The 12156-nt window shown below is 36.5% G+C and overlaps 2 protein-coding genes across 4 annotated transcripts in view; one reads left to right on the plus strand and one right to left on the minus strand.

Moving 5' to 3' along the window:
- Nucleotides 1-94: 94 nt before the first annotated feature.
- pkp2 (plakophilin 2) lies at nucleotides 95-8000 on the minus strand. Its single transcript, XM_039668443.2, has 13 exons — nucleotides 7666-8000; nucleotides 7135-7205; nucleotides 6222-6844; nucleotides 5884-6028; nucleotides 4112-4319; nucleotides 3777-3954; nucleotides 2738-2855; nucleotides 2239-2403; nucleotides 1880-2056; nucleotides 1227-1380; nucleotides 961-1153; nucleotides 790-877; nucleotides 95-494 (listed from the first exon to the last, which is right to left on the minus strand). The coding sequence occupies exons 1-13, from the start codon at nucleotides 7844-7846 to the stop codon at nucleotides 426-428; spliced, it is 2370 nt and encodes a 789-aa protein (XP_039524377.2). The 5' UTR covers nucleotides 7847-8000; the 3' UTR covers nucleotides 95-425.
- A 3258-nt stretch (nucleotides 8001-11258) lies between these two features.
- Nucleotides 11259-12156, plus strand: part of dennd5b (DENN domain containing 5B) — a 40470-nt gene continuing 39572 nt past the window's right edge. For all 3 annotated transcript variants that reach the window (XM_089126646.1, XM_089126647.1, XM_089126648.1), the window contains exon 1: nucleotides 11259-11609. In XM_089126646.1, the coding sequence (XP_088982772.1) occupies nucleotides 11501-11609 (109 nt within the window). In that variant the 5' untranslated portion in view covers nucleotides 11259-11500. The remainder of the gene's footprint in view (nucleotides 11610-12156) is intronic.

The raw sequence follows: 12156 nt of genomic DNA on the forward strand, positions 1-12156 counted from the left end.
AGGTTTTTATTAATGCTTTAGTCAAAAACCGTGTTTACATGAGCGTTGAGAGCAAGATACTCAAACAGAACCATGGTAACTAAACAAACAGACATTAACCCTTCAGTGACTGGTTTATTTGAAAATATTATACAGTGTTTCAATACACAAGGCTAGGAAGTTACTACTCATTGCAAAAGAATAAAAAACAACAAGGCAGCAAAAATCGTAAAAAGATCAGTATAAAAAATAAATACAATCAAAATGTGTAAATCCGACTATTATCTATTACAACTATTATCAAAACACACAATAATATAATAAGCATTAAATTAAGACAAAACACATATATACAAACACCAAAGTCATGATATTATCACCGTTTTTAATCTTTCTAAAGAAAACAGGTGAAAAGCCTTTTCTTTGCATTTCATTTCTGGATCCCATTAATCACGAGCAGAATTCACAGCCTTTACTGTCCTGTTGTTTATGAAGTGAGTTTTCCTGTAACCAGCCTGCCATAGATTGAAAAACAGATGATAAGAGTAAATATATAATGACGTGAAAGTCAAAATCTGAAACAATTAACATTTGAATTCAGTCGAGCGCTCTATAGATCAGTGGTTCTCAACCAGGGGCACCAGCAAACTTCCAAAGATGATTAATTGCATTCATTTCTTCATTGTAAACACTGTTAATATTTTGTGTAGATGCCCTAAACTGATCTTTGACTGTTATACTGTAGTTTGCTTATTTATTTGCTCCATTCCTTCATGGACACTATGAGATGCAAACATGTCGTAATCTCACCTTCTTTAAACTGCTATGCAGCTCTGAATGTCTCCACAGGGTGTGAAGTAAAATACAGGCCGCTTGACCCGCCCGCGTGGGTCCAAACCTATATTTAGTTGAAAATTAAATGTATAAATTAAACAAGTCATATAACTGAACATACATGACTTTTATTGTGAGTTTTAGTACCCGTTGTCTTTGGTGCTGATCCTGATGATCTTGGGTAACGCTCCTTGGTCTATGATGGCAGTGGTGTTCAATACAGACGCATTGCTCAGATTGATGAGGATGTGACATATCGTCACGGTTACCTCTATTGGCTGCTCTACACTTCGGTCAGTGTTTGGGAGGATGGTAACCAGCTCCGGCAGCACCTGTTTAACTGTAGAGATGTTCATTAGCTTTTTATCCCTGAAAAAACTGCTATGTGCCGTTTGAGTATATTGGTAGCTCACCAATATCAGCATGCAGTTCGTGGTAGCGAGAGATGTTTTTTAGCAGACACACAGATATTCTGATCTCTTCCTTCTCTCCTTCTTGAAGCATCTTCTTCACCTGAGATAGGCCTCCCTCCTTTTGCACGATGAAGTGTGCGATGGCCTGGGACATCTAATGGGGATACAAAGACAATTAAAAAATTGAATTAAGAAAAAAAGAGGGGAGAATACAAGTTTAGCTTTTCATGCTGCCAAGTACACTGCAAAGTTTCTGGATTGACAACCGCATTTTAATAGCGATTGTATTGGAAACCCAGTTGATTGACACTGATAACCAATGGATGAGTCAAAACAGGACTTAATTCAACAGTTTTTTGCTCTGGTACGGAAATAGTTGGTAACAATAATCGTGAAATTTTACTGTTATTGGGTCTTACTACTGAAATATTTGTACCGTGACAACCTTAGTCAAAGTTTTGAGTGAATAGACTTTCAATGGAGGGACAGAAATCTCTCAGATTTCATTTAAGAGATCTTCATTTGTGTTTGGAATGAAATGAGAGTGAGTAATTGAGGAAAGGTTTTCATTTTTGGGTGAACTACTAACCCATTAATCTAAGCCTGAATGTAATTGTAGTCAGTGCTCATTATAGTTGATTTCCAGATCATACCTCTCCAGAACAAGCGGTGAGGTTCTGCAGCGCTCCAATGGACGCCTGTTTTGTGTGTTGGTTTGTGCTGACGGCAATGAGAGAGAGATACATGCGGATGGTGATGGCGCTCCAGAGCCACTCCACACCATTAGGGCTGCCTTTCTCCTCGAGAAGAGGATAGTCTGTATCTGCTTCCTGAGCCACAACACATGAAGAGGCCAATTTGTTTATCTACATCACTGTCTTTGCATTAGGAATGGGTACTTTGGTCAGTCTTACACTCAATATACAAAATATCATCAGCTATATTATTAAATCAGCCAAGTTTGAATTTGAAATCCTTTATTTATTTATTTAATCTAAGTTGTAACACTAACCTCCTCAAAGTTTTTGGGACTGTTGAGAATGAAACAGCCTTGGTTGATAGTTTCTGCTTTGAGATTCTGTTTGGGCTGTTGTATCAGCGGGGAATCCACACAAGGCACCTCACATTCAAACCGATAAGAAAGGTTGTGCAGGATGCACACACAGTTTTCTGTGGCCTGGAAAAGAAGAATTAATCATTAAGCTGGAATCATCGATAATAAGGTATTTGGGAACAAATGTAACATTGAAGTAAATCTAGACACATTTGTGCCACAATGCGAGTGTTCAGAATGAGTTGTTTAGTAGCTTAGTTTCAATAATCATTTTTCCGCTTTTGAAAATGTGCTCTGAAAGCTATAAGAAGTTTTAATGTACAGGTACATCGAGCTCTTTTATCTTAAAAGATCAAGGACAATTGGATTCCTTGTGATATGACCTCTTTAATAATTAGACTTAAAAGTGAAAGACTTGGTGTTGCTGTTGCTAAAGATGGGGATTTAATGTAAGTACCTTTTCATCAGGTTTATAGTCTGCAATGGTACCACGGATATAGTAGATGATGCTCTCAATGAGACCCTCACAGTCCCGCATGGCTTTACGTCCATCTGGACCAGCTGAGCTCAAATTTCTATATGTATATAAAAAAAGATTTGTCATTTAAAAACGCCTTTTATGGAAAAATGCAATGCAAAGTGCACTGATCTGAATAAATAAGTATCTACACTAAAGTTTAAAAGTTCAGGGTCAGACTTCTTTTCTAGTTTTTGAAAAAAAAGTCAACCGTAAAAACAATTTGTGAAATATAATTACCATTTAAAATAACTTGTGTATCTAAATATAATTTAAATGTGACTCCAGTCACATTATCCTTTATTCTAATTTAAAACTAGGGCTGTCAAATGATTAATCGCGATTAATTGCATCCAAAATAAAAGTTTTTGTTTACATAATATATGTGGGTGCACTGTGTATAATTATTTTGTGTGTGTATATATATAAATACAAACACACATGCATGTATATTTAAGAAAAAATATATTTTTTTTATATCAAAAATATTTATATTTATATATAATATAAATTCTATATAATTTTATATACAGTGTACACATTAAAAAAATATTAGTTAAATATATAGAAGCATGTGTGTGTATTTATATATATAAAATCCTTAAACAGTGTCCACCCACATATATTATGTAAACACAGACTTTTATTTTGGATGCGATTAATCGCGATTAATCGTTTGACAGCCCTATTTTAAACATTTTTATTATCAATGTTGAAACAGTTGTGCCACTTATTTTATTTAATTTAATAACAAATCTTTTGTAACATTACAAATTTCTTGACTGTCACTTTAATGCTTCGCTTGCTGAATAGAAATATTCATTTTTGACTTACGGACCGCACACCTTTGAATGGCAGTGCCAAACACGCATAAAATTGGTTTGTTAATAACACACAGTGACAGCACAACTAAGAACAGCCTGGCTTGTCAAAATGAATCATTTTCAACCTTTTGTAAATGTATTTCAGTTGGTAATACCTCAGGCAGCCAGTAGCATTGTAGAAAGTTTCAGGGTCAGCGAGGAGCTCCAACTTGGGGTCTTCCCCTTCAGAAATGCCTGAGCAGGGCACCAGCACACTGTCTGTGAGAGGTTTGACCGCCTCTCTCGCAAGCTGCTCTTTCAGAAGGTCATGAGATGACAGATTCCACAGTAGCCCTAGAGAGAGAATAACATCTGCAAGATTAATGGAAGGGTAGAGGTCAGGCTTTCAAGATCAGGATGTTTTCATACTGTAGTTGGAGACATGGCTGCAGTTTTAGCAGAAGTCAAGTTTGTATATGCAAGTATATGGCGCAAATCTAAAATCCCTAACCAGTGAGCTGCTGTCGGGTCTCGATGTCTCGGTTCTTCTTGAGCAGTCTCAGGATCACTGGAAGCCCCTCACATTCTTTGACTTCCATTTTGTTTTCATTGTTGTCGTAAACAATATTTCGGAGCGCGTTGACGGCAGACCGCTGGAGCTCCTCGCTCTCTTTCTGCATGAGCGTCAGCAGCTTCGGGATGCCTTGAAGATAATGTACCTGAGCACAGGGAACATGGCAATTTAAATGGGTCAAATTTTACTCTTTTGCAGCATTTTATTTTTTATTTTTATTGCAGGATTCAGGGTAGAAAGTTCAAAAGAACAGTGTTTATTTGTGTATGTAAAATGTAAAGTATTTGTGAAATCACAAATGAATCCTTGCTGAAAAAAATGACTGACCCCAAAATTTTGAATGGTAGTGTAATGACCTTTCATGTTTGGTTAACCTCTGCATACCACTACAGTTACATACACACTTTCATCAGGACGAAGTTGCTGAGTTACTGTTGATATGTAAACATGGGCGGTTGTGTGTGTGTGTGTGTGTGTGTGTGTGTGTATATATATATATATATATGAAGAGTTCAGATGCAAAAGCCTCTAAATGCCATTTTGAAATGCCATTTCTTCTAGAATAATCATTTTTATCAAGCTTGTATATTTAAATTCAGTAATTTCACTTAAATGGCAAGTGAAATTACTGAATTTAAATATACAAGCTTGATAAAAATGATTATTCTAGAAGAGAATTTCAAATGGGACTTAGAGGCTTTTGCATCTGAACTCTTCATATATATATATATATATATATATATATATATATATATATTTATATATATACATACGCTAATGGTTGTAATGTCACAACCCTGACAATTCAGAATAAATTGCAGGTTAGTTTTCATAAATGTTATGGGTGTACAGGGGAATGAGCTCTGTGATTATTAACATTATAGTTCATCTACAAACAGTAGTACATTAAAAACTTCCTAAACTGTAATTAATGCACAAAACAAAAAAAAAGTAGTTTTTTTTTTGGGATGCACAATATATTTGTACCATATTAGTTATTGACCAAGAGATTTAAATATCTCATAATTAACTGATATTGGATATTTATTTTTTTACATTTATATTACCTCTATTATCATAATTCTCACTTAAAGTTAATTTTTTTAAAACAATAATATTTTAATAACATTGTTCTGTATAATGTTGTTATTAATAATATTGTAATAACATTTATTAACATTTTAATAACACATTCATTTAAATGTAATCTTTAGCAAATTTCTGAATTTACTTTTAGCATTTAAAACTTTTGGCTATTGTAGGATTCAAGCAAATGCAGGCAATCATCCCAGAGCTCCTTAAAAGATTCAACACTGTTAGTTCATGAATTGTCCAGCTTGTATCTTAAACCACTAGACTACATCAGAACCGTCATTTTAATGTTTGTCATAATGTTTTAAAGTCTATAAGTACTGAGGAACATAAACAGCAGAAAAAAGACTGTGTGAAACACTCTTGTCATATTAATTACTTGCTGTCTGACAGCATTGTAAACCACACTAAATACTTTCCTCTCACTTTCTTCCACACCCCTTTTCCTCTTAATTAAATTGCCTCCTCATAATGCAGTACTATGACTCATTGTTTAATTTTGTCAAAGTGTTTATAAATTTTGCAACCATCGTGGCTACTGTGCAAGATCCCGTATTTCATCATCTTTTAGGCAGATCAAAACAGCATGTGCAACTTTAGAGTAAAGTATCACTTACCTTTTTCTTGGCATCAGGACTGTTAAAGCACTGGTTTTGTATGAAGTTTGCCGCAGTGATTTGTGTTTCCATATTATCTTGTTCCAGGAGATTTACAGCCTCTTTTAATGTCATCTCTGTTCTGATTTCACCTTGTTTGCTTTTCCTTTAACACACAGACATAAGACAGAAATACAGTGTTCATTCCATCTGACAAAGAAAATCTGTGTTTATTACACATAGTGTTTATTACTAATAAGAAACTACACTAAAATGTCTGTAGTATTAAAACAACCAATCGAAAATAAATCTAAATACTCAAAAACAATGTAAAAACAATGTGTAAACTACTGGCTTACTTTGCTGAGTTTGTCACTGAATGTTGCTTGACCTCCATCTTTTCTATCCTCACTAAACTTCCAGACGGCTCCTCCATGCTGATTAGTGAGCCAGATTGGGAGGGTCGTCTTCCTGCAACAAACTCCGGACTCGGCTTCCGCACGCGGCTCTGCCAGGACACGTTCTCTGATTGTTCGTGAGCACTGAAACCCCCCTCTCTCGGCTTGCAGAGGGTCCTCTGAAGGGTGTGTTTCTCTAACTCCATCCTGTTCCTCTCTGCAGGAGCATTGTGTGGGGTGTTGGTTAAAAACACATCATCTGTATCATCTATGTGATTGTTCTCATTCGCAGAGATATTGGGGGGCTGAGTGACAGCCGACAGGCCGGTGGTGTACAATCTCGGGTTTTGCAGAACCTCAGAGCTGGCGTAACGAAGAGGGTGATTGTTCATATGGGAATGGTTGGCTGTAGGGGCCGAGGGGAGAGTGAGAGAATTGGTCCCCCAGCATAATCCCACTCTTTTGGTGGTGTAACGAAAGCTTCCATAGCCTCGAGGTGGAAGTCGAGGCGGCTCGGCACTTGACCACTGAGATCTTTCAACCTTCCGCAACGACCTTGTGGATTCATGATTGACGGAGATCCGCTGCAAAGTATAGGGTGTGTTATTATCTCAAGTGAATTTAGTGATATTTAAGGGATAGTTCACCCTAAAGGCATTGACAATTGTGGATACAAACCAATTATACAGCTTTAGATGATGTAGAAGTTAGTGATAAACTACTTTTATACTAGCTTTAAGGAGCTCCCTTTTGGAGCTTGACAGCCATCACCATTTACTTTCATTGCATGGACTAAATGATGACAGAATTTTCATTTTTGGGCCAACCATTGTTTAAAGAACACATTTATCCCACTGGAAAAAATAGTTTTTACCTTTACGTGTAGACTTCCTAAAGATGAACTACTTGAAATACGACAGCTGGACAGACCGTCTGGAAGAGAATCTGCAATTCCCAAAACACACACAATCGAATTACAATACAATATATATTGGAAAACATATTACCAAAAATGTTACAAAAGGGCTTATTTGGACACGATTTTATTGTTATTTTTATTAATTTTATAGCTATATTTGGACTTCAAATATTCTTCAAAGTACCTTGAAGTACTATGTAAATATTACTGTATATGAAAACCACTTTTATTCAGTATCATTGTATACATCAAAAGTACTAGAATAAAAAAGAAAAAAAGAATGAATCAATTTAATTTTGCGTGTTATTTTAAACACAAACTGACATAATGAAAGAACAGAGTCGAGAACAAAGGACCACTGAAAGCTGACCATAAACATTGACTGACATCCTTTATTTTTTGAGAAATATAAAATATGTATTCCTATTCCAAGCCAAATAAGTCTAAATAGTTTTTTTTATATATAATGCGGTTTCACTTACATACCTGGCAATTTTGGTTTGTTTCTTTTCCGAGAGAGAGTGAGCTGCACTTGTTGCTGTAGTCTGTTCAGCCGGTGAGTGTTCGCGAGTTTGTCCGCCTGTGGTAAAGCTAAAGAAGAGTCTTCCAAATGAAAAGCGCCCTGGACGGGCAACACAGACCGCATAAAGTCTGCCTCCACCGCCATTGCAGATGGAGTGTATTACGCGTCAGGTGTTTTGAGTCTCTGTTGGGCGTGTAGCAGCGCTATGCTTATTCTTTGTGTACAGGGTGTGGTATAAACATGCGTCACCTCTCACAGATCATGTTTCTGAATATTTAGTGTTTGAACACCTGTGTTCGTGGAAGTGCGGGTGAAGGTTTCCACTGCGGACATCGACTGGTCACTGGACTCAGATAAAGCTGGGGAATAGTTGGCTGTGAGGAGTTTACTCAACGTTATTCATTGATTCCAGTGCTCTATAAAAACCTTTCGGACCCCCTGTCTGTCATTTGACACGGCCCCTCCCACAACAGAGACGTCAAACTTGAACATTTGTATAGGTAAAATACTCTACCATGGTAACCATTTCCGTCAACATGCAGCAACAGAGATTGTAGAGTGCAATCTAATGTAGCCTAGTATTTATCTATCATTATCAATAGAGACTATACTTAACTCTGTTAGATCAGTTGTTCTCAACCAGTGGTCAGCGTCCACTAGGGGGCCTTAAAATGACTAAATGATTTATTGAAAGCCACCAAACACTCCCAGCAAACATGCTTCTTTGGAGCCCGATGGGGTCCTTGCGGGCAGCCCACTGTGGGTCCAGATACCGGCGTGAAATGAGGGGAACGTGTGGGCCCCATACTTTGGGACCCAGGTGGGGCCCCAGGACAGCCCACAAGTAAGTAGAGTGGGCCCCCATTGGGGCCAGTTGTGGGTACAGTAAACCCTCATGGGGGCCCCATAGTAAAAAAAAAACAGCTATGGGCCCCACATGGGCTAACCCACTGGGGGCCCTTGTGGGTTTTCTGTGGGCAAACCCACAGTGGGTTGCCCACAGTAAACCCTCATGGGGGCCCAAATGGGCAAAACTGCTATGGGCCCCACATGGGGCCCTTGTGGGGTTTCCCTAAAGGGTTTGCCCTCACACTGTCCCTCAGAAAACCCACAATGGGCCCGCACTGGCATGTTTGCTGGGCTGTTTACACTGTCGTGCAACTGAACGGCCAGAAGACATAAAAAGTTTTCTGTCGTGTAAGCTGTCCCTGATCTTTGCAATGGAAGTGAATCAATCAAAAAATAACTTTAGCTGGACAAAAACTTTATTTTAGAGCTGCTGTAAAGCCAAAACAATCTCTGTTACTTTAATGTCTTATTGTCACTGTAAAGATGCTTTGAAACAATCTGTTAAAAGCACTATTTCAATATTAAAGGAAGTTGACTTGAATTAAAACTTTTTTTTTTTTACATTTGTAATTAATTTGAATTGATTATTTGAGTTAGCCTACTTACAACAATCGTAAGTTACACAGTCGGAATTTATTGTCTGTGTTTGTGGGATTCAAAAAAATATATTTTTATTTATTTATATTTATTATGGCTACTACGTTTTCAAAATGTTTGTCGGTTATTCATGTGTTCTAACTTCTGAAAACACCGCCATTCATTAAAATGATAATTACCTACTTTAATAAAATACTGCCTAAACGCCTTACTGTTGTTTTATTTTATTTATCATCATTTTATAAAGCAAACTGGAAAACACTGAGAGAGGCAAACGCAGAGGCAGCAACACATTAGTTTAACCAACAGATGGCGTTATTGTAATTATCTAGCTATGATGAATTTTATCTGTGGATGATAGAACATTTCATCTCATGAATATTTTACATAGCATAATATTTAATAGCCTACATAGCAGATTTATTTTGAATGAGCATAGATATTTAAAATGTGTATATTACAGTAATGCATCATAAAATAATCAGTAAAAGCTATATTATTAATATTGTTTAACTGATTTAGTTTTCAATCATTTTATCATTTCAGATATATGACAATATTTGACTTGGATATGTAAATAATTGTATTATATAATTGACAAGCGATTAAAAAAAGAAGTAGGCCTAATAAAAAGAAGAAAAAGGCCTAAAATGGGCGTAATTGCACAGTTTTGTGTAATTAATCGTGAACATTAAAAGGATCAGGATTAATAGGCTGACCTCTAATGGAAGGGGTGAGGGATGACCAGGCTAGAAGAGAGACCATTTTAGGAATGGAGCTGCTTTCTCAAATAAAGATTTAGTCCAGTCATAGACCAATTGTTTACAATGTAAAACTGTGTAAAAAATATCTTCTTATATTGTTGATGCATACCGAGTTCTTCTTCTTTTTTGCCAATTTTATTGCCACATGTTCTACACAACAAGAAAGGGCTTGAAATGGACAGTGGGATCAAACAGTTGTATAGCTGAATGTTAAAAGTCAAAAATTTTGGATGACATCATGCCCTGTGTGATGGAGTAAATTTTTGCCAATGGTTATGCATGTCACATCATAGGGAGAAGAAAGTTCTCCTAGTTAAGTCCTCATTAACAGAAACCAATATTTAGGTAAAAAGGTAGAATATTTGATGCATTACCATTGCCATTTTTCTCTTATATAGGCTACTGATGTAGTTTGGGCCTGCTTAGGCTGCTTTTTGTGTCAAAACTCTTTTCATCCTATTACTGAAGGACTGATGGTGCACAAAAAACAGAAATCACAGTTATTATCTACATGCATTACACTTAAAAATAGATTTGACTTCAGACTTCTTCCTATGTCACAATACGCAAATATAAACAGAATAGGTAAAAAAAAAAAAAAAAAAAGAAGTGATCTTCAATATCTGATATCTGATCTTAGGCCCAGTTAGTGGATACAGTGAGTTTGCTGTAATACCATTTGCAACTATTATAGGCCTATGTTTATAATTCTGTATTTTTGATCAACATTTATCCTCTGGCGAGAAATCAGTAACCATTCATAAACTGTTACCGCCTCTTAACTTAATATGCAACATTTCAAGTTATGTTAGCGTTGTTGTTATATAATTTATCGCTCAGAAATATAGCCTGTGCTGTCAATCAATAAACTAATTAATCATTTTTTTTTCTGTAGCCCAATTAATTGCGAGTAATCGCACCCAACAGTAAAACTTGCAATATATTTTTTATATTGTGAAACATCATATCCCACTGAATCTCCAAATTAACGTATAACAACATAAAGACTGTTTAAAATATGATTTATAGCATCTTTTTTATTAAGTTAGCTTATACTATAACAAACACTTTGACACTGTTGTTGCCTATTTATAAATGAGCATTCAAATTGAATGCATCAAAACACTACGAGCAAATAAAAATATTGTTCTTAGATAATCTGATGTATAACAAAATAACAAAAATATATTGATATATGAAATATATATATTCTGTTGAATCGTACAGTTGAAAAGATAATGCGTAGATCACTGCATATCGCTCTCTCTCAGAGACAAATCCTTGTGGTCAAACATTTGGAGGGACTGGATTGGCTGGGTGTGATCAGCTGAAGCGGTGCGTCAGTGCGCGAGCAGTGTGAGTGCGCTCGTGAAAGCAGATACAACTCGCAGACTCGGCAGCAAACGCTCTTCAAACCAAACTAGATAGTCATAGACGGCTTTCCGAAGCTTACTGCACGAAGAAAACATAGCGAGAAGTCTTTATTACAACCTCGCTTTGGTTCAGTTCATTTGCCTGAGGACGTTGAACATGGAGCTGGCTGGGTCTGTATAACAAACGGGGACAAAGCGGATCAGCTCGAGCCGAGATGAGCGCGACTATGAGCGGCTCTGGGTCAGCGCCCTGTCGCTTCGCACATTACTTCATTATATGTGGAATAGACAACGAAACTGGTCTAGAGCCCGATGCTTTGGCAGGTAAGACTGAGTTATTGTGTTTTATACACTGTAGCGTGATGGTAAACACCACAGTCAGCAGGTATAATAAACACGAGATGACGTGCACTGATTTCTTATGAGCCCTATTTGAATGACATTATATAGCCTCCAGATATTAGGACTTTAGGAATGTATTAATAAGCTTGGCTGGGAATAGCAGACTTAAATTTGACTCCATAAGAAATTATATAATTGAGACATGCTACAAAATTTAGTAGCATATGTGAATTGTGTTGGATGAATCCGTTCAACATGCTCCATGGTGTTCATCTATATTTGGGTTCAAATTTCAATGTGGCTGTCATTTTTTATACAAACCATCAAACTAGCATTAATTCCAAATTTATTGAGACTACAAGATGGTTTCATGTTGTCAGACATCACTCCGTCTTGAGAAAATAACCATATTTTTTACAAATCACACATTTATTAGCCTTAATGTAGCCATTTTTTCCCCTGCTATTGGTGGTGACTATAAATAAAAATACCTAAAACATTCTCTTTAAGGTTTGTGTGATGGAGTTGA

This window comes from Pimephales promelas, chromosome 24 (assembly GCF_988280905.1).
Source record: "Pimephales promelas chromosome 24, fPimPro1.hap1.1, whole genome shotgun sequence".
NCBI lineage: Eukaryota > Metazoa > Chordata > Actinopteri > Cypriniformes > Leuciscidae > Pimephales > Pimephales promelas.